General features: G+C 42.3%; 1 protein-coding gene across 10 annotated transcripts in view; it reads left to right on the forward strand.

The window, feature by feature from the left end:
• POLN (DNA polymerase nu) overlaps nt 1-20,555 on the forward strand; it is a 207,820-nt gene that overhangs the window by 164,481 nt on the left and 22,784 nt on the right. For all 10 annotated transcript variants that reach the window (XM_075570880.1, XM_075570908.1, XM_075570860.1 and 7 more), the window contains 3 exons: nt 255-383; nt 5,599-5,709; nt 16,719-16,797. In XM_075570880.1, coding sequence (XP_075426995.1) covers nt 255-383; nt 5,599-5,709; nt 16,719-16,797 — 319 coding nt within the window. The remainder of the gene's footprint in view (nt 1-254; nt 384-5,598; nt 5,710-16,718; nt 16,798-20,555) is intronic.

The raw sequence follows: 20,555 nt of genomic DNA on the forward strand, positions 1-20,555 counted from the left end.
TAACATCTCCTTTTGAGCCGGGCAAGGAGGGGTTACATGTAAATCTTCTCTCTGCTCTCCTTAAACATTCCTGTAGCTTTCCACATGCCTTCTGTCCTCGAGTGTGAATACCTGATTAGGGAATCTGCCCTCCAGTGAGGGCAAATCATGCCACTTTTCAGCAGCTTTACTCCGCAGAGAAATGATCATTCCTATTGAAAATGTACAGTGTTTGCAATGAATGTGTTTGATATTTTTGTACCTATACTTATTAGGAAAAGAACGTCTTTCCGAATATCTGGGAATTACACCAGCAGAAGCCAATCAGTTTATAGAAAGTTTTCTGCAGAAATACAAACTGTCAGAATTTACACAGAGAATAATACAGCAATGCCACAATAAAGGTAAGATAACGTTTTAGAGAAATCTCTTACTAACTTAATAGATGGGATAGGGATAGAACTCAAAAATAGGAGCGCGTGGAATGAAACCAAGAAAACCCAAAATTAATACATATACTTTATATCATAAAAAGAAAATTCTTCATATAAACACTCATATACAAAAACATATAAATCAAAACTGTCTAAAATGACACTAATAATTAATACATATAGAGCCCAAGCAACGTGGAGTAAAGGGGTGTAAACACCCAAAATCACAAATGTCCTAGTTGTAACAGGAGGGGAGAAGGTGCTAGGAATGCTACAGTAGATGGAAAAAACACAGACCTTAGGCACTCTAACTCTCCTGTGTACTCCTCGTGGTATAGCTGGGCTCTGGCAACAACACAATCAGACCGTCGTCACGGCCGTGCGTCGCTGCGTGATGGGGTCCTGATGAAGTGTCATGTGACACGAAACGCGTTGGTAACGTCATCTACTGTAGCATTCCTAGCACCTTCTCCCCTCCTGTTACAACTAGGACATTTGTGATTTTGGGTGTTTACACCCTTTACTCCACGTTGCTTGGGCTCTATATGTATTAATTATAAGTGTCATTTTAGACAGTTTTGATTTATATGTTTTTGTATATGTGTGTTTATATGAAGAATTTTCTTTTTATGATATAAAGTATATGTATTAATTTTGGGTTTTCTTGGTTTCATTCCACGCGCTCCTATTTTTGAGTTTTTTGTTTGCTGAGTGTGCCCCGCTGATCACGGGAGATTAGGAGCTGCAGGGTGGAACCGGACAGCCGAGGGGGGAATTATTTGGAGGGACAGCGCGCTCAATATCCATTTTTTCAACATAGGGATAGAACTCACCATCCTAAATTAAGAGCAGGAATTTGTAAAGAACACTAAAAAAAACTGTCACTTTTCCTGAAAACGGAGGAATTTATTAGAAATATTGCTCCATGCATGAATTTAAAATGCATAAAAAAAGAGAGCAAGCTCTGTGCATCAGAGATTAGGTCATAAGCCCCTATCTGCTCATTTCATAAGATTGAGCTCGTAATGCAGCCTTTCTTAAACTTTTTGTTCCACACAAGGATACACTTCATCAATACTTATATTAACTAAAGTTCATATAAACTATTAAGTAACTAATATGTCTTTTTGGTTCTGTTGAAAGAGTTATTTTGACTTGGAAAGGAAGCATCAAATTATATATAATTAAACCTCATTCATATGCCGCCAGTTAAGTGTTTGCTTAATAATTAGCAGTTTTAGTGTATCTTGGTGATGCGTAATGTGCCAGACATTGAAACGGATGTCTTCGTACAATATTGCAGAAAATAGATGATGCCCCTGTAGCTATCAAAACTCCAGAAACCTTGCAAAAGCATTTTTTTTATTCGTTTCAACCTTTAACTAGTACTGTATATTCTGTACTCCCAAGATTCACATTTTCTCGTGTTCATGATTGTTCCAGTAAATCTTTAGTCTGCCCCTTGATGTTTACAAACCAGCAGTTTATCCCTCTTTGTTGCTCACATGATTTAAGACAGGGGTGGCCAACTCCAGTTCTGAAGGGACACCAACAGGCCGGGTTTTAAGGATATCCCTGCTTCAGCACAGGTGACCCAATCTGTTGCTCAGTCATTGTGACTGAGCAACTGATTGAGCCACCTGTGCCGAAGCAGGGAGATCCCTAATACCTGACCTATTGGTGGCATTTGATGACTGGAGTTGGCCACTTCTGGAACAGGGGTGCGCAAAATTCCTCGGCTGTGCCCCCCCTGCCTGCTTTGCCCCTGGGTCGCTGCCCCCTTACCTTGAATGCGGTGTCAAATGAAGCCGCGGCATCGTGTGACATCACATGATCCCGCGGTGTCATTTGACGCCAGTCGCCATGGAGACGCGTGGACCAAAGCCTGGTAAGTGAGTTTACAGAGGCCTCACGCTGAATAGCACGGGGCCTCCATCACCGCCGCGCCCCCCCTAAGATCTGTTGCGCGCCCCCCAGTTTGCGTACCCCTGGTTTAGAGTACACTTTTTGGGACAATGTTAGTCAGTGAAAGCGTTACTAAAATCATTTTATTAGATTTTAACAGCTGCATTTGCAAGACCTTAAACCCATGCAAGGGGACATCGTTACATATTCATATAGAAAAACATTGGTTCTTTCTCGTTTTATATTGAGTGTGATTAACTCTTTTAGGCGGACAGGTGAACACAACTTTCCTATTTGAGGATTATAAATCTGTCTGCAGTAAGTTTAATTGAAATATAGTGTATGTCTAGTTTCATTTGGATCTATTGTATTATATCAATGTAAAATGAACACTCAGAATAGTTTCCAATTAAAGCATCAATTTCCCTAATCTTTCCATATAACACATAAAGCACAATCTTTTTCTTCATAAATACTTATACCACTAAAATGCATTTGAGGTATGTAAGCATGCAAACATGAAATAAATGTAATAATAAGAGGTCCTATTCTGTGTCAGGAATAGCACTGATACATACAGGTAGTTTCCTAAATCTCCCCCTCTCACAGTTCCTTTGTGATTCCACCGGGTGTGCTGCTGCTTCTGTCTGCTCTGGGTTTTCCTCTGTCTGTCTCCTCTTGGTTCTCCTGTTTCCCTGTCTTCTGTTCTTCCTTGCCTTTATAGTTTCCTGTCTTCTGTGCCTCTTGGCCTCTGTTTTGTGTTCCCTAGACTTCTCTGCCACAGCCTGTTCCCCATCCTGTATTTGTTCAGTCCTTGCAAATAAAGGCCATTGCCTGTTATTAGGCTTGTCCCTGTCCCTGCCATAGCCTCTATATCTGCCATATTCCCTGTCTCAGTCCCTGTGGATTCTCTATTGTTGACATCTGCCTGTGACCCTGACTACGATTATTGCCGCCTGCCCTGGACCCCTGCCTATGACCCTGACTATGTGTATTGCCGATGGCCCTGGACCCCTGCTTGCAACCGACGAGCCTTGCCTGACCCCTGCTGTTCCGGCCCCTGAGGTTCAACCTGCACCTGACGTTCCTGACATTCTGGTTTACACCTACATACAGTAGTATCCTGATACACCTTATCGCATGTTATCAGGTGCTATGTCCAAATAACAAGACCATCCAGCATCTTGAAAAGGAACATGTATATAATAATAATAATAATAGTATGTAACGGTGTTTCCCCCACCCAATCGCAGGTAGGGGCCATTACAGGGTGTATGGTGCATATACCTGCTGGCAACAAAAGGGCTGAGTCGATGGTAGTGGGGACACAGGACTAGGCTTCTGGGGTTCATACCCCACATATCTCCTTAGCAGTGCAGCGCCTCTATCTGCCGTGGACTCCATGAACTGAAGGTGATCTCCCACGGTAGAACACTGTCCTCGGTGTCACTGCGACATGGTCACGCGACCGTAGTGGTCAAGACACAGGATTAGCATTGCGTATTAACGCTGCAGAGGGGGGGGGGGGGCATTCAGAAGCATCGACACACCCCACAGCTCCATTGCAGCAGAGACTGTCCCCGGCTCCGCAGACTTTTTCTTGTTCATATACGGCACCAAGGACAATAAGTTTTGCAACATCTGTATTTAGTAAGTGGTACTATGCCATAAGATACCATTCAGCATCTCAGGACCCCTTACAACTCATTCAAGCAAATTGTCCGGAAGGTGTTTTTGGGCATCGGAAGTTGCTTTATGGAATAGCGTTGCTTTGTAAATATGATCTGATGTCTTTATACTGTATCTTGGGCACACTTTCACTCCCTTACTACACATAATGCAGAAGTTTGTTGACTAATACCTTAACCCCTACTGTATTCCCTCATACACTATCTAGAAGAGTCTAACGACAAAGATGGGAATGTATAAAATGTTGCAACTGTAGCAAATTTGGAGTATTGACCCAAACATGATGCATATTGCACTATTTATTGGGTATCACTCCTGCATCAATGTATCCAGGTGTTACGTATGTGTTAACATTCAGCTATTTGGGCCTTAGCTTGGGTGCAGCTGCGGAGCAACTTGGAAAAATAATAGAATGAGATGTTTCAAGGTTTGCCTCAATAGTTAAGTCAATGCAATCAATAATTATGCAGCAATACTAATCTTTCCTATGAAAGGACATATTCTTTACACTTTCATAAAATATAGAAATGCAAGCAAATATCTTCACAGTACAACTGTACGTTAGAAAAATAAGAAAACAAAAAGCCATGGTAAATAGCTAAATCAATTAAATATGTTGTTGAAATGGAGCATCTCAGATTTCATATGCATATGGGAAGAAATGGCCTTTGAACTCACAGGAAGTCATACTATCTTTTTGTAACTATATTAGCAATGTTTATTTGTTGTTACCTGTGTAAAGATGTCCTCCAAAAGAGAATCTGCCTATAAAAACCAAACAAGTGATCATTATGAGAATGGATTTCAGGAAAAGTGACTCAAATGTTTTGTAAACATGTACTGTAGCTAATACCAAGAAAAGACAACCCCCCCACAGGGAGCAACAAAAACAGGGATTAAATGAAAAGACATAGAGAGACATGTTTACTACTTTCGATTGAGGGCTGTGTCATTGAGTTCTGTTAGCTCTCTATCCTCGAGACAATTGTTGTTGTGAGAATACTATGGGTGCCTGTCAGGTTGTATCCTTTTACCAGTTCTCAATTCAAACTGACAAAGATAAAACTGAGCAAATGTTTCTATTATTATTATTTTTCTCCGAAACAAGTATATTCTTAGAAACACTGGGGAGGTGGGGAGGGGGGAGAGGGAGGGGGCTGTATCAAGACAAGAGTGGTGCAATTCTGGGCAGAATAAACAACCAGATGTATCAAAGAAAAAATCCTATTGATTTCAATGGGATTTCTTTCTTTGGTGAACATGTAAATACATTGCCCCAGTATTGCTCCTCTTTTAAATTGATACATTTGCCCGAAAGTATTTTACCTTTCATTATTCATATATGTATTGCTATTAGCAAATGTTTTAATGCAGCTTCCAATTAAAAAAATAACTTGAAGAAAAGACTACATATATACTTTTGTTATACTTAATTGCTATTTATTTAGAGCTATAAAGTACGTGTAGTGTCAAGTAATTTTTCTCTATTATCACCTCCATTGTAGCCTCAGTCCATTTGTATGCCATTCTTTCAAATATAAGGCTTATTGGTTAATTTTTTCTTTGTGCAATTTTTCCTTGTTATATATAGGATTTGTGATTTCTCTCATGGGACGGAAAAGACCTCTTCCGCAGATCAATTCGCAGAGCTACAACTTAAGAACACAGGCTGAAAGACAGGCTGTAAATTTTGTGATCCAAGGTAAATAAATGTGTATATCTGATCAAGCACTAAATAATAAATGTAATAATCGTTTGTCATATTTATTGCTACCTACCCAGTCTATAGAATAGTGTATAGAAGAGAATAGGTTGTATTTGGTTCATATAATTGGGCATTTAACGGTATCTTTCCCATATAGTCATGTTTGTAGACAGAGAGAATTCTCAAACTCTTAAAGAATTTTCAGCTCTTTTGAAATTGTGCTTGACCTGACATATTTGTAATTATTTCATATATATGTACTGTATATAGATATAGCCTGCCCCCAAAAAAGCAGGCCAAAACTAGTACCGGACAAAATTAAATATTAAAATACTAATTTATTAAACACACTGTCACAGGAGACTGGAAATTAACCCAAGGATCAAGGCTCCAAACAGGACAAATAGTTCATTAAAGGGTTTTTATTCCAGCCAGAGACAGCAAGCACAGCACAAAAACACAATCGGAGCTATACTCAGAAAAACAGGGCATACTGGGGGGAATCCTAGCTGGCTAGGTACTGAACGCCACATCAAAGGCTTATGCAGGGCGTGCTTCTACTCTCCGATGGGGTAGGGACCATCCAGATCTCTGGTGCAATTTTTGGCAGAGCAATTTCAAATCTCCCGCTTGAAAGTCCTGCTCTCCACTTCTCCGGCAGCACAGTCTCATAGCACAAAGCACTTTCAAATTTCCTGCTTCGTTTGGTTCCATGATCCTCCTTCCGGTGTCCCCAGCAGAGCCTCAGACACACGGCTTAGTTCACCTCCATGACAGGATCCAAAATGAGCGGTGGAGCGCTGATCGAGTTCCCCCTATCTAGCTTCCCCGCTGCCATAGGAAAGCATGGTAGAGGGACTAGTGTCCAATTACAGTGTGGATGCTGTTCATGGACCAATCAGGAGCCAAGGGCTCACCTGCATTGGCCAATCAGGGCGGAGGGCATGTTTCCAGAGTTAAAGGGCTTGTGGAGGGAAGTTTAAACTGGCCAATGGGAACAGCATCTATCAGAGAGACTAGGCAATGGCTTCCCCCAGCCGACAAGATATCCCTCGCTGGGCTGGCGCTGCTCTGGCTGGGGAGGCAATCATTTGCTATGCTTTTCAGGATGGCCTCCCGACCTGATCGCCCCTGGACACCATCTCCTTTGTCCCTGCACCTCCCCTCCCCCTCCAAACCCAGCAGCAGCTATTTTCTCTGGACATGCGGGCAGCACAAGGGGTTTCTCAGCCCAGCATGTCCAGAGACTTTGGCTCTGCTTTATTGTAACACAAATCACATGTTAATACTTGCAGTTACATTACACACAGGAATAAAGACAATTTTTTACATCTTATGCAAGGGGCTACCGGGCATGTAAGAACAGTGAACCTCGGGGGTCTGGTGGCCAGATGAGTCTCAGGGAAGCACAGCAGGGGCCAGGATTAACCTTTATTTTACTGGTGCATGGGCTCCTTGCCATCACACAGACATATCTGAAAAAAAACAGAACTGCGCCATTACAGTCCCATGTGTGACCTATAGCGGGTAAAAAAAAAGTGCCAAAACACTTCCTGATTTCGGTAAGCATGATTGGTCAACTCTTAACTAAGGAACAATCAACAACACAGTGCAGAAACTACATCCAATCAGCTGTCTCCTACCACATACACCAACCAGTATGTGAACACCCACTGCAAACATATCACAAACATTTACAAATATTTATTTTTTTACAAAAATATCAAAGTCTTCATTCTCAGCATTGAGTTCCCTACGAAGACAACATTTGGTCATAAGTACATTAGATGTAACCCTCCTTGCCCGACTCTAAACGAGTTTACATAGAGTTGGATATATATTGTACAGTATATGGCTGTGGTCAGTCTCTCATACCTGTTCAGGGTGCTGGGTCCCTGCAGGCTGGGTGTGGATATGCAGATAGAACAATGATGGGCATCAGGAACTTTTATAGTACAAACAAGAGCTTTATTCACATCCGTTGATAGTGCTTGCTATAAAAAAACGGACTTAACTTCAGACATTAACTGGTGGCAAATAATAGGGTTACTGATAGTTCTTCCACTGGTAGCTCTCACTCCTACACTGGGGAGGTATTTATGCTTGTTTCCCATAGTATAGGTTAGATCAGAAGTGTGCAAATTGGGGGGCGCGCCCCCCAAGGGGGGTAGAAGAAGTTCTAAGGGGGCGCGGCGGTTACAGAGGCCCCGCGCTCTTCCCCGCAGCATTACAATTAGATGCCGGGAGAGGCATGAGGCCTCTGTAACGCACTTACTTGCTGCCAGCCGGGTCTTCGGCGATGCATCGCCATGGCAACGCAGTGTCAAATGACGCAGCGGGGTCATGTAATGTCACACGTCCACTAGTTGTTCAGTATTTAAGGAGGAGCGAAGCAGAGGTTGTTCTAGCAGTGAGTGTAATAATATTTCTTGCATTACCTGGTTGCAGAATGTGCTTCAAAATGTTTTCTGATAGGTGGTCACTAACTTGGGCAAGTTATCACTTTGTTGGTTGCTTGCACAAAGCCCAAAACTGTTCTCAGAGGGAACATTTATTATGGAACGGCCCCATGAATCTCTAAAGATTTTAGTTGAATACAATAGTTTAAAAGCAGCTTTCCAAATAACTTAGAAATCTGAAGATCAGCAGAAGCAGTTTGTTGCTGAGTTTATATGTAATATATTCAAATATATTATATGAAATGTCAACTTTATCACTAGTAATTAATTTTTTTTATTACTTATTTTTTTTATTTTTAAATTACAAATGAATAAAAGTGTCAAGTTGGCCTGTGGTAAAAAGTCATAAACTTGTGGAGATGTTTTGTAATAAACAAATAGTAGTGTACTTGGTCACTTTCCCAGTGGCACTCCAATTGACACAAATATATACCATAATATTGTGGGTCTGGGTTGTGAGCTTGCTAAGATTGTGTATGTTTAACTGATACTTTCTGTAAAACATTCGTTGAAATGTTTGGCTTGTATTCCCCCAACATAATGGAATAGTTTTAATACATTACAAAATGCATTTTGTAATGATCTGTCATGAAGATGTAGCCAGGTTTCCCCCCCCCCCCCTTGCATTTACAGCTGTTGACGGGAACGCGTGCAGGCCGTTGTTAAGGCCGCAGTCGCGTTGTTAAGGTCCCGGCGGCTCGAAGTGCAGTGAATATTGCTCGGCAGAGTTGCGCATGCGCAGGAGACGCGCGCGAGGAGCTGGCCTCACAGTAAAGGACTACATCTCTCATGAGTATCAGGAGCGCCCCATGTGACGCCAGGGAACCAATAGGGTTGGAGCATCTCCCCGCAAGGGATAGATGTATGCGTGGGATTGCATACGCGGTTCAGTTGGTGTCGGGAGCAGCTAAGGGAAGGAGGTAGCGTGCAGGAGTCAGTGACTCTCTGCACTAGGCTAGCAGCCCCTTAGGTCCCACATAGCCCTACGTCACTACAGCGGAGTATTGTAGGGACCGGCCCCAGTTAGGGACATTACCCTTATTATATAGCAAGTTTCTGAATAGACCCAGCCGACGCTGCGCGTACCGCCAGAGGGTTGGGCCTATACTGTCGCTACCGTTGCAGAGGCCTTTCGGGTGGGATCGCCCCGGATGGTGGTTGCGGTGTTCTTCCGTCCGCCGATCCTTTGTGAAGTTCGGTTGCAGGCCCGAGCACTGCAGGTAACTCCGTTCAGCAACTGCACCAACTTTACTGTTTAATACTGTTACAGGACTAGTGACTGCGCAGTCATATGTGTTTTCTCCCTCAAAGGGTGTGGACAGATTGTGGGGGTTATGGACACGGGGTGGGATCACCCGGTGAAAGGGGAAGGCGGATTGCTAACCGTAGTATTTAGTGTCCCCTCAAGGGAGGGACACCTGTTATTTGTTGTTAACCAGTTACATGCAGTAAAGCCAGTTCTGTTTTGCCACTGTTTGCTCGATGTGATTGTTTTCCTGTGAGGGCCCTCTCCCACTCCGTTGGGATCCCTCCCAGGTGGAGGCGTTGCACCACGAGATAGTAATATATGTATGGTCCCCCCAGGCTCCGCAGCGGAGACTTAGGTTCCTGAGAGCCACACAGGTTACACAGCACGGCAGTAGTGCTAGTATTCACCGGGAATACCCGTTACAAAAATGAGTAGTGAAGCTGTGTTTACGGCTATAAACAAGTTCCATGATCCGCTCACCCAGCACATAAAATAATTACAATTTCATGGAGGAATAGTCTCTGGAGCCTCTGTACTAATCGTCGCAAATTAACATTTTGGCATTAAAGTGACACGTAGAAAACAAATTATATTGCGCTTGTGAATGTCAATGAACTCAGATTTTTTTTCCAATTGTCCACCACAGATTGTTTTATATATGTGTATATTGGTGCAAACAAATGGGATATGCATGACGTACAGATGTAAATGGTATGTACTAAACAAAATTGTAGCTGTGTGACAACAACATTGTTTAATCTGTGTCTAAATTGTCCGCCAAGTTTAACCTAGCATAAAGCCTAAAAAGCCTGTTTACTGTATATTATTAGCGCAGAATTAAGTTGGTAGGCATCAACCAAAAATTTATTTTTTTGCAGCACAGATGTTTTATAATATAGGTTTATTGATTTCACATTATGGCTATTATAAACAATATTAAACTAGTCACTTATATTTACTACATAAATAACTAATACAAATAATCCTATTTTCATTTCAATTGTATTAATCAGGTATTCAACATGAAGCAATGTGTCAAACTTAATTTGAAACAAAAAACTAGGTGTCATGTTTGAAGTTACATAAAGACCTTTATGCATCAGTCAGTTTATGTAGTTTGTGCTTCTTTTTAACATTTTGACTCCCCAAATAATTTCCAATATAGTCTTAGTACATATACTCCTCTTATTTATAAATTAAAATGTATTTTATACCTTGCCATTAGCATATCATCTGGGAGTACGTGGATGGGGAGCTAAAACAATTAAAGAAGAAATCCAAGTGCGCATTTTTTAACCTGGGATTGAAGCAGGGATCACGTAATAGCCGCTGTTCAAAGCTCCCACGCCCTGCTGGCCAATAGGAGGCCGTGACGTAATCCGGTGCAGCTTCCTATTCGCGCACATGGCGCGGGAGCTGTAAAACTTGCAGGAGATACCGTCACCCCCTTTGGAGGTAAGTATCTCTGGAAGTAGGGAGTTCCCAGAGCTGAAATTTACAGGGTTCAGCTCCGGAGACCGCCTGCTTCAATCATAGGTAAAGAAAAAAAAGCGCCCGTCTGGATTTCTCCTTTAAAAGGTTGTCACCATCCTTCTTCCAAATATACCAGTTCTGTTCATGTGCTTCTGCCAGCTCACCCAGTACAATAAAAAATATTTCATTATGTTAAACTCGAGTGATGCTAAGTTGTGTCCAAAAAAACCACGAGATCCACAATCACTAAAATCCCAACCTTTCTCCATGATTAACCCTTTCTTCTTACTTAGGTAGTGCTGGATAAATGCCACAGTCAAAGGACAGCAGTGTTGTTTCTCGACACACATTCATTTTAAACCAGCGTTGCCTTTGCCCCACCACCAGTTAATAAAGGACATCAAGTTCAAGTGATAATGAACATTGTAACCTGACATAGCCGCAGGAGCATACTGGAACCGCACTCTTAGGCCGCGCTTACAGTGCCGGCGACGCGACGTCGCCCGAAAACACATGCATTGTCGCCACCGCGTGCGCTTATAGTAAGCGCGACGGCGACAAAGTGACGTGGTGACGCGATTTTTTGAAGCCGGGAATATTTGATTTTTCAGGGGCTGTCGCCCTGAATCAATCAATGGCTTAGTCGCCCGCAAAGCGAAATACAACTTTAGGCTAGCGATGACAGGTGACTTCACACGTCGCGGTCGCGGGCCCTATACGCGCGGCCTTACTATCCGTCATTTATTTTTGTACAGTAGCCCAGACTGAACCATATAATGAAAATAAACTATGAACTGTCTTATCACTGAAACAAAGTTTCATCTCAACATGCTCAACATTTCTGTACAGTGGTTAATTACCGTCTCTATCTTTATTATAATATTATTATTATCTTTTATTTGTATGGCACCCAACATATTCTGCAGCGCTGTTCAATGTGGGAGGGATGGACAATATCATTGTAGGACAAAAGAGTACATATATGTTAAGACAAACGGAGACAATGGGCAGGAGGTCTCTGTCTCCTGCACATGCATGAGCTGCTCCTTACTGTTTACAACTAAAGTCAGTTGAGCAGTACTGTAGTTTCACAATCTCAAGTATAATTTTTATAACTGTGATGAGCCAGTGCTATTATTTTCATTGTTCTGAGAGAATTAAAGTAACATTGTTGTCCAAATATATCACCCAAATCAATTCAAAGGCCTAATGGATGCTATACTGTACTGTAGGTGTTCTGACTATAAATCTTGTGTATCCATGAGACCTGCTAAGTCCATCAAATCATTTGTCACCAATGAGAGCTTTTAGGTTGATTCATTTATCAACTGCAATAGCAAATGTGTTGTATATGTATTGCAATGCGAGTGTGGACTCCAATATGTGGGGGAAACCATTCAATGTCTTAAAATACGAATTTGTGAACATCTCAGAAATCAGGTTCACAATAGTGATCCACGTGCATTGCATGTTTCAGCTATTGAATGCTTGAAAGACAATATTAGAAGTGGCAATAGTGATGTGTACCTACTTCACAGGCAACAATATTGGATATTCAAGCTACAATCTAAGCACCCAATGGGCTTTAATTATGTAATATGTGGGTGGTGTTTTTCTGCTTAGTATGTGTGTTTTTTAATCATGTTTTTTAATCATTCTTTTATGTTTCATTGTTGATAACATACTCCTATTGCTAGGGAGTTGTTCCTTCAATAAATGTTAACAATGTTTTTCTAGTGTTATTAAAATATTCAAGCCTCAGCTAATACAGCTTGGCTTTATTTTGTGCTTTTTGGCTATATATATATATATATATACAAAGGGAAGAGAGAGCGCACACCCATAGCGTAAAATAGTCAATTTAATGAGGGGAAGGGAGGGAAGGGGTTAAGAAATGCGCTTACAAAAAAGCAGTAAAATCAAGCATTGTGTGATATAATCACCACCATCCGGTTTGTATCTGCAGTATCTTGGGGCAGTCCCGATCTTGCAGTAGTAGGATCAGTGTCCAAACAAATGTCCAGGGCTGGTATAATCCTTATACACGTGTTAGAGTCCTGGAAAGATGGCTCCTCGTAACTTTGAAAAAGTTACCCGTGAGTGACGAAACGCGTCAGGGAGCGTCATCACGTCAGACGCATGGGCATTGACGTCATCACCGCGCGCCGGAACTGATTGGACCGCGCGAATACTGCAGAGGCTTGAGTTACGAGGAGCCATCTTTCCAGGACTCTAACACGTGTATAAGGATTATACCAGCCCTGGACATTTGTTTGGACACTGATCCTACTACTGCAAGATCGGGACTGCCCCAAGATACTGCAGATACAAACCGGATGGTGGTGATTATATCACACAATGCTTGATTTTACTGCTTTTTTGTAAGCGCATTTCTTAACCCCTTCCCTCCCTTCCCCTCATTAAATGGACTATTTTACGCTATGGGTGTGCGCTCTCTCTTCCCTTTGTTTCTATAGATGCCCTGTGGACGTGGTTTGTCCATTTTGGAGAGCAGCAGGAGACCCTTCATACCAGAATCCACATCATCATTGGACTATCTGAGGACTGGTGTTCATACTCTCTTTTTTTTTTTTGTATTTTTTTTTTTTTATATTATATTCAATAGATCATTTGTTTATGGTTGTAGGTTTAATTAATATCTGTGTTAGAATTATCTAGTATTTTCACTATCTAAGTGTGTAGAATTTTATTATTTAACACAGTTGGTGTATGGGATATTATATTTATTTGCCTAGTTAACCTAAGCATAGGCGCTGCTTTTTCCCCTTTTTTTTTTGCATATATATATATAAATATATATATATATATATATATATATATATATATATATATATACTGTATATAATGTATGCACGTTTTTGATAGCCATACTGTACTGTATGTCCATGCAATATATGTGTATGGTGTTTCTATTAATCATGTATTTACACACATACGTTTTCTAGCACGTATTGAATTTATTCTTGTGTTTTTGTTCTTTTTTTTACACAATACTGTACATTGTTGTTTGTAATTGTGAGGAGGACACTCACTCCATCATCCTGGCCTTTTTTGGGTTTAAAATTATTGCACTTTTATAGCAATGTATTTAGGTGCTATCGTTTTATTACTCATTACTGTTACACTATCTTGCTCACTTTTTTCATATAGTCTATCTATTTCAATTATTATATTTCTCTAGTATATTTATTTCTAGGCAATTTTTGATTAAAAACACTATATAAGCAATCTTTCAAGTTTAGAAAGTTTGCATCTAGTCACATATTATTTGGCATGGATGAAATTTTTGTGCTGCCCTCATCTGATTATATTAATTTCAGATGTCAACAGTATTTTATTTTAACTATTACATGTGTGAATATTAGCTACGGCTTTGATCAATTGTTTGATTGGGCACACCCTGACCGGTATAAATAAGTATCCTGGTGCTACTGACGTCACCCCTGAAGAAGCACGTCCGTGCGAAACGCGTTGAGGTCATCACTGTTGTTTGAACTGTAATAACGCAAGCGTCAGCGTATTGCGCGAGGAGACGCTGGGTTCTCCTGATCAGCTGTTGAGCAGCTCTGCTGTTCAGAGGCTTGGCTCACAAGTATTACCATCTCAGCGCCCGCATGCGCCGCCACGTGTAGGACGCCTCAATAGTGGATCAGCTGTTGAGTTTATTCTTGTGATCTCCACAACTCCTACGTGCTGCGACTACATGGAGCTCTTTTTTAAATGTAAGTGTGTGATATATGTTTGTGTGTTTTTTATTACACCTTCTGCCATTCACTCTGGTGCGCTGTGTCTTCTTTGTTGTCATTTGTTGTCATTTTTGATGATCCTCACGGATCACATGGTGGGAGAACGGAGCACCCTCCACAGACACATGAAGCAAGGAAGTGGATTATCTGGAAACCAATATTTTCTTCAAGTTGATTGCCTTATTTGACAGTGAGCATGATTGGGACTTCACTGCTTTATAACATTTTTGTCCATTGAAAAGATTGAGGCCCATATTTACTAAGCAGTCTTCTGCTATAAGGCATCTTCTAGTGCTGAAAGGCACCCTTCAGCCCATTGACTTGAATAAGCTGTGAAGTGTCCTGCAACGCCAGGCGGTTTCTGACAGCAGAAGACTGCTTTGTAAATATAGCCCTAATACTTGATATCCTCATATTAAATGAACATAGCAATTATATTAAAATAATCCAACTACTGTATCTGTTTAGCTAATTTGCAAACTACCTGAATATTAACCTGAGATATTCATCCCATGAATTTATAAATAAAAAGGTGCATAATAGTGCTTTGAATCTAATTGCAAAGAGGGCTGCTAGAAACATGGCAGAATATGGTACAGATGCAGCCCCCAGTTAGGTCGTGGCTCCAGCACGGCAACACCCCTCGCCCCCCCCCCCCCCCCGCGTGTGCACGGAGAGTTTGCATGCGATTCGCCTGCTTTTTAAAAGCCATAGCGGGTGACACAAACTCACCCGCGGATAGCCAACAGAGTGCCCGCGGAGCATCCCTGGAGGCAGATACAACCAAAAGGCTGCACCTGTAGATAATACCATTACTATTAAATACATTTCAATGATAGATAAAGCAAACCTATAATGGAACATATAATAATACTGATGTCATCTAGGTAACAAACTGCATTATCCAACCCTATTGGTAACAGCTGTGCGGTTGGACCAAACTCCATACTACTGTATCTAACACCTCCTAACATTCACACCCCTAGATCCAGCGGTGAAGCTGGACCATACTCCATCTCACAACGAGCAGCCACTTTACCTTTTGTCTCAACATTGCACCTTGTTCTCTCTAGATTGTAAGCTCTTAGGAGCAGGTTCCTCATCGCCTTCTGTATCTGTTTGCGCTTGCTTGTCCTTATTTGTATTTGCATGTCATTCTATGTATATATAATTGAATTCACTCTGTACCGCGCTGCGGAATATGTTGGCACTTCACAAATAAACTATAATAATCATAATTATCCTGTGGAAAGAATAATCTTTTTTTTTTTTTCCTATTGTCATGACCTTGATGTTGCAAAAGTAAAAGATGATACTCTGATATTCCTCCAAATGGCTACTCTTGTATGAATCATCTCTGCAACATCTATTTCGAGGGTGTTTTACATTGTTCACAGTTGTTTTTTAATCCTTAGTGCTGAAATTGTTTCTTGTGTCTTGTGCCCTAAAACTGGAGCCCTGGAGATGCTTAGAAAAATATAATTCTTGAGTAGTTATATACATATTTTTACATGTGTAATTAACCCTATAATTAATTGTTCCTAAAAATGAGAATAAGTAGACTTTGTTAGCCAACTGGGAAGTGATTGAACTATTCTACCGTACAGTACAGGCATTTTCTTTTGGACTACATTAAAGGGCTCTTAGGCTAGTAGAAATTAAACCGGCTTTAAAGGCAGGCAGTAACCTTCAGACTCAGTCAGGAGAAAGCCATTATTGATTTGTGAAATAACTTTGAATACTAAATAAGAGCAAATCAAGGGCAGTACAAATATTTACCAATTACAGTACTTCTGCTATTTCTGGAACCGCACAAAGCTGTTCTCATCCAATGCAATGATTTAGAGGAGATCAGGTGAGGATAAAACAGAAAAGAGTTGTGTCACCCTTGAAGTCTGTAGCGTGTGTTTGAGAACTCTGCTACTGTGTGTCATTGAATTTCAGCCCTTACATTTTAGTATTTGGTATTTTATTCATTGCATTTTACACATGTATATTTTCAATTTTAAATGCACCCTTTTCTTTTGGTTAAGATATTCCAAAGCTTTCTCCTTACAGGGTCTGCTGCTGATCTGTGTAAAATGGCCATGATAAAAATTTCTGCTTCTATTGCAACATCTTCAACTTTAACATCCAGGTTAGTAAATATTTCTATGAGCATCCGTGTTGTTTAAATAAATCACTTTCCATCTGTGAGTAACACATTCAATCATTTTACCTAAATAATACGTTATTTCTTTTATATCACTTAGAATGACACAAGCCATGACTTACGTTTTGAAGGTGTTGAAACCTTTTCGTGAACCAACATGAAAATGTCATACATGATTAATGGACTTTGTTATGTACAAATAATATCTAATGATGGACAAATAAAACATCTACTTTTTAATGAAAAATATAATAAAGCTTAGTGAATCCTGGCTTTTGGACAATATTGACTAAGCATTGTTATTCCATTAGACACCTTTACTTCAGGTGTCTTCGAGCACTGGAATAGCACTGCTTAGAAAATATAAGCCTAAAGCCAGGATTCATTAAGCCGCAATGCAGGACATCGCACCCCGATCTGGTGTTATCTGCCATTCAAGCCAATATATGGCACTTAAAATTACCATAAACCATTTCAAATAAGTAACAAGCAGTGCCTGGCTTATCTTCTGTGCGGGTAACCGTTATAAAAAGAAATAGAGTTTTTACTCCAAACTATTGCTCAAGATTGAAAGTAAGGGGAGAGGTGTACTGAAAGCTTCCATCTGTAAATACCAGTTTGGCAGTAAAATGGGCAGAGCCACTTAACAGACAAAAAATGAGGCAACTTGCTAATGTGACTTCCATGAAAATATTTAGTCACTCTTAGGGAGAGATTCAGTAAACGCCCATGGGGCGTCTCTTTTAGAGCCTAGAGGTATGTCCTGGGACCTCTTCTCTTTTCTCTTTAAACACTCTCCCTAGGTGACCTAATCACATCACTTGGGTTCAAATATCACCTCTATGCTGATGCCACACAAATTTACCTATCAACCCCTGACCTTACACCTTCTGTACAGACCAAAATCTTTGAATGTTTCTTCGCTATATAACCCTGGACGTCCCTCCACCAACTCAAACTTAACATGTCCAAGACAGAGCTCCTCATACTTCCTCCCAAGCCTGGCCCTACCGCCCTCTTCTACATTACTGTTGGCATAAACCCAGTATCACAAGCACACTGCTTAGGGGTCCTCCCTCACATTCTTCTCTCACATTCACAATGTACTTGTCATTTTTTTCTTCCTTAACCTTGCAAAGATATACCCTTCCCTCTGTCACTCTACTGCTAAACCTTTAACACAGGTCCTTATTCTCTCCCGTCTTGACTATTGTAACCTTCTACTTTCGGCCTTCCTGCCTCTCATCTGTCCCCCCCTACAATCTATCCTAAATGCTACTGCTAGAATAACTTTACTATCTCCTTAATCTGTCTCAGCGTCTCTCCTGCTGAAATCCTTCTCCTGGCTTCCTATTAAATCCTATATTACTTACAAAATTCTCCTCCTCACTTTTAAGGCTATACATTCTTCTGCCCCTGCTTACATCTCAACCCTAATTTCTCAGTAGACATCTGCTCGACTCTGCTCAAGGATGTCTTCTGTTTACCTCTTTTGTATCAAAAGCCCTCCCTCAACTAAAACATTTCTCACTCACTGCCCCACACCTCTGAAATGCTCTTCCACTCAATATCTGACTGGCACCCTCTTTCTTAAAACACACCTCATTAATGAAGCATATGGTTAGCTCCACTGACTGATACATCTCATATGCACTGACCTTGGCCCCTTGCATATGCACGTACCAGAACACCTTTCTACTGTTTCTGTAAGTTCTCCCCACTTACCACTTAGATTGTAAGCTCTTTGAGGCAGGAACTCCCTTACCTATTGTTTTGTCTAAAGCACTTATTCCCATTGTTTTATAATATGATGTCACGTGTATTGTAAAGTGTTATGTTCCTGGATGGCGCTATATTAAAAAAAAGTGTGTGTGCCGAGCATGTGCATTTTAAGTGTAGCCGGGCTCCCCTCGCCCGCATATTATTGTTGTCGGTGGAAAGGTTTCAGCAGGGCAGGGAACGCTCCGGTATATCGGAAGTTCCGCGTTTAGGGCGCCGCCATGTTGGGAGTTGGTGTAGGTGCAGGACGGGTGGAGCAGGAGGTTGCGCATGCACGGGAATAGCTGCCAAAGCCCGCGAAGGAGGAGAGCTCCCATAGGGTGGGGCATAGGGGACTACGAGTCCCAGCAGCCCCGCGGAACCTCGTGATGCACGAGGACCAATCGGGTGGTAGAAAGGCAGGAAGGAAGGGAGGTATGGGGGTCGAGGGGCGCGCACGTTGCTCAGAGCTAGCGGAAGGAGGAAGGAGACAGAGCTCTGGTGTAGGCAGGCATTCAGCCCCTACCTAGGCCTTATACCCCAGGCCCAGTTAGGCCCTGAGTCCCCGTAGTGTGGAGCAGAGATAGGGACTGGCCCTAGATAGGTTCCGGTTCCCTTACTGTGCCGTGAGTGATCGCTTAAAGAGACAGTGTATATCTAGCAGGAGGTCTGGGCTCAGACCCTGCTACTGTTGCTGCAGTTCGTCTTGGTGGGATCGCCCCAGACGCCTATTGCTGGAGCCACCTCGCATCTGACCCTTTGTGAAGATCCTTGCAGGCCCGGGTACTGGAGTGCCTGACAGGTAACCAACAAGTGCACCAACTATATCACCATTTGTTCAGGACACAGTGGCTGCGCAGTCACCCATACATATTCGCTATCTCACTTAAGGGTGGGGGACATATTGGGTTGGGGAATTGGACACGGGGTGGGATCACCCGGTGAAGGAGGGGAATCAGCGTCCTGCGAGACGCATTAGATAGTGTCTCCTCTAGGGAGGGACACCTGTTGGTATAGAGATACATATATAAGCCTTTCAGACAAGTAAAGTCATTCGGTTGTTTATATGCTGTGTGTGTGTGTGTATTGATATATAAGTGTCCTGCGAGGAACCACTCCCCCTCTGGTGGGAGCCATCGCAGGTGGAGACGCTGCACCAAGTATCAGGTATTATCTATTATTACGCGTGCCCCAGGCTCTCCGTGGCGGAGGCTTAGGCCCTGTGAGCCTACAGGTTATACAGCATATGGTAGCGGTCTGTGTTCACTAGGAAACAGGGATACATTTGGAGGCGCTGCTGAGACCTTAGACCTGGGGTGCCCCCCGACTATACACATACCGCCACCTGGCCACCATGGCCCATCCCTCGCATCAGAGAGTGCGCGATTGGGCGTGGAAAATGCAAACGCCCGCCCGCCGCGTGGTGGCCGTGACCCAAGTACCTATGGCCTTACCATTAGAGACATTGCAAACGGCCCTACGACAACTACCTGGTTTTGCCAAAGCCCGCATGGTAGACGTCCTCATAGACCAAGACGCTAAGTGGAACACCTTGCTAGTGGATTGTCGCCAAGATCTAGTAGTTCTAGAGCCCGCTGTCCCTCAATACCTGCAGCTTCCCAACTCCCCGCCCAGCGGAAGCCCCTTTGTCTATCCACTTCGAGACCCCCCCCTTGGAGGGACTGGGTGACGACTGCCCTACCCTCACCTCCGCTCCCTACCCGGCTAGTGAAGCGGGCAGCTGTCGGTCAGGATTTAGCTATCAAGGGTCTAGCGTATCAGAAGAGGCGGGCTTGTGTAGTGAGATGTTGCAGAAACTCAATGACAAGGTAGGCCAGTTAACCGCCTCACCCAGTTTACCTCCGTTAGTAGAAGCCCTCACTCTGGCCACGCATTCTCAGAATTACCGGAAATTGAAGGCCTTATCCAGAACCCTACCCGTCCCGACGGGGGAAGATGGGATAGACCCCTGGAAGGAGCACACC

Source organism: Ascaphus truei, chromosome 1 (assembly GCF_040206685.1).
Source record: "Ascaphus truei isolate aAscTru1 chromosome 1, aAscTru1.hap1, whole genome shotgun sequence".
In the NCBI taxonomy this organism is placed as follows: Eukaryota; Metazoa; Chordata; class Amphibia; order Anura; family Ascaphidae; genus Ascaphus; species Ascaphus truei.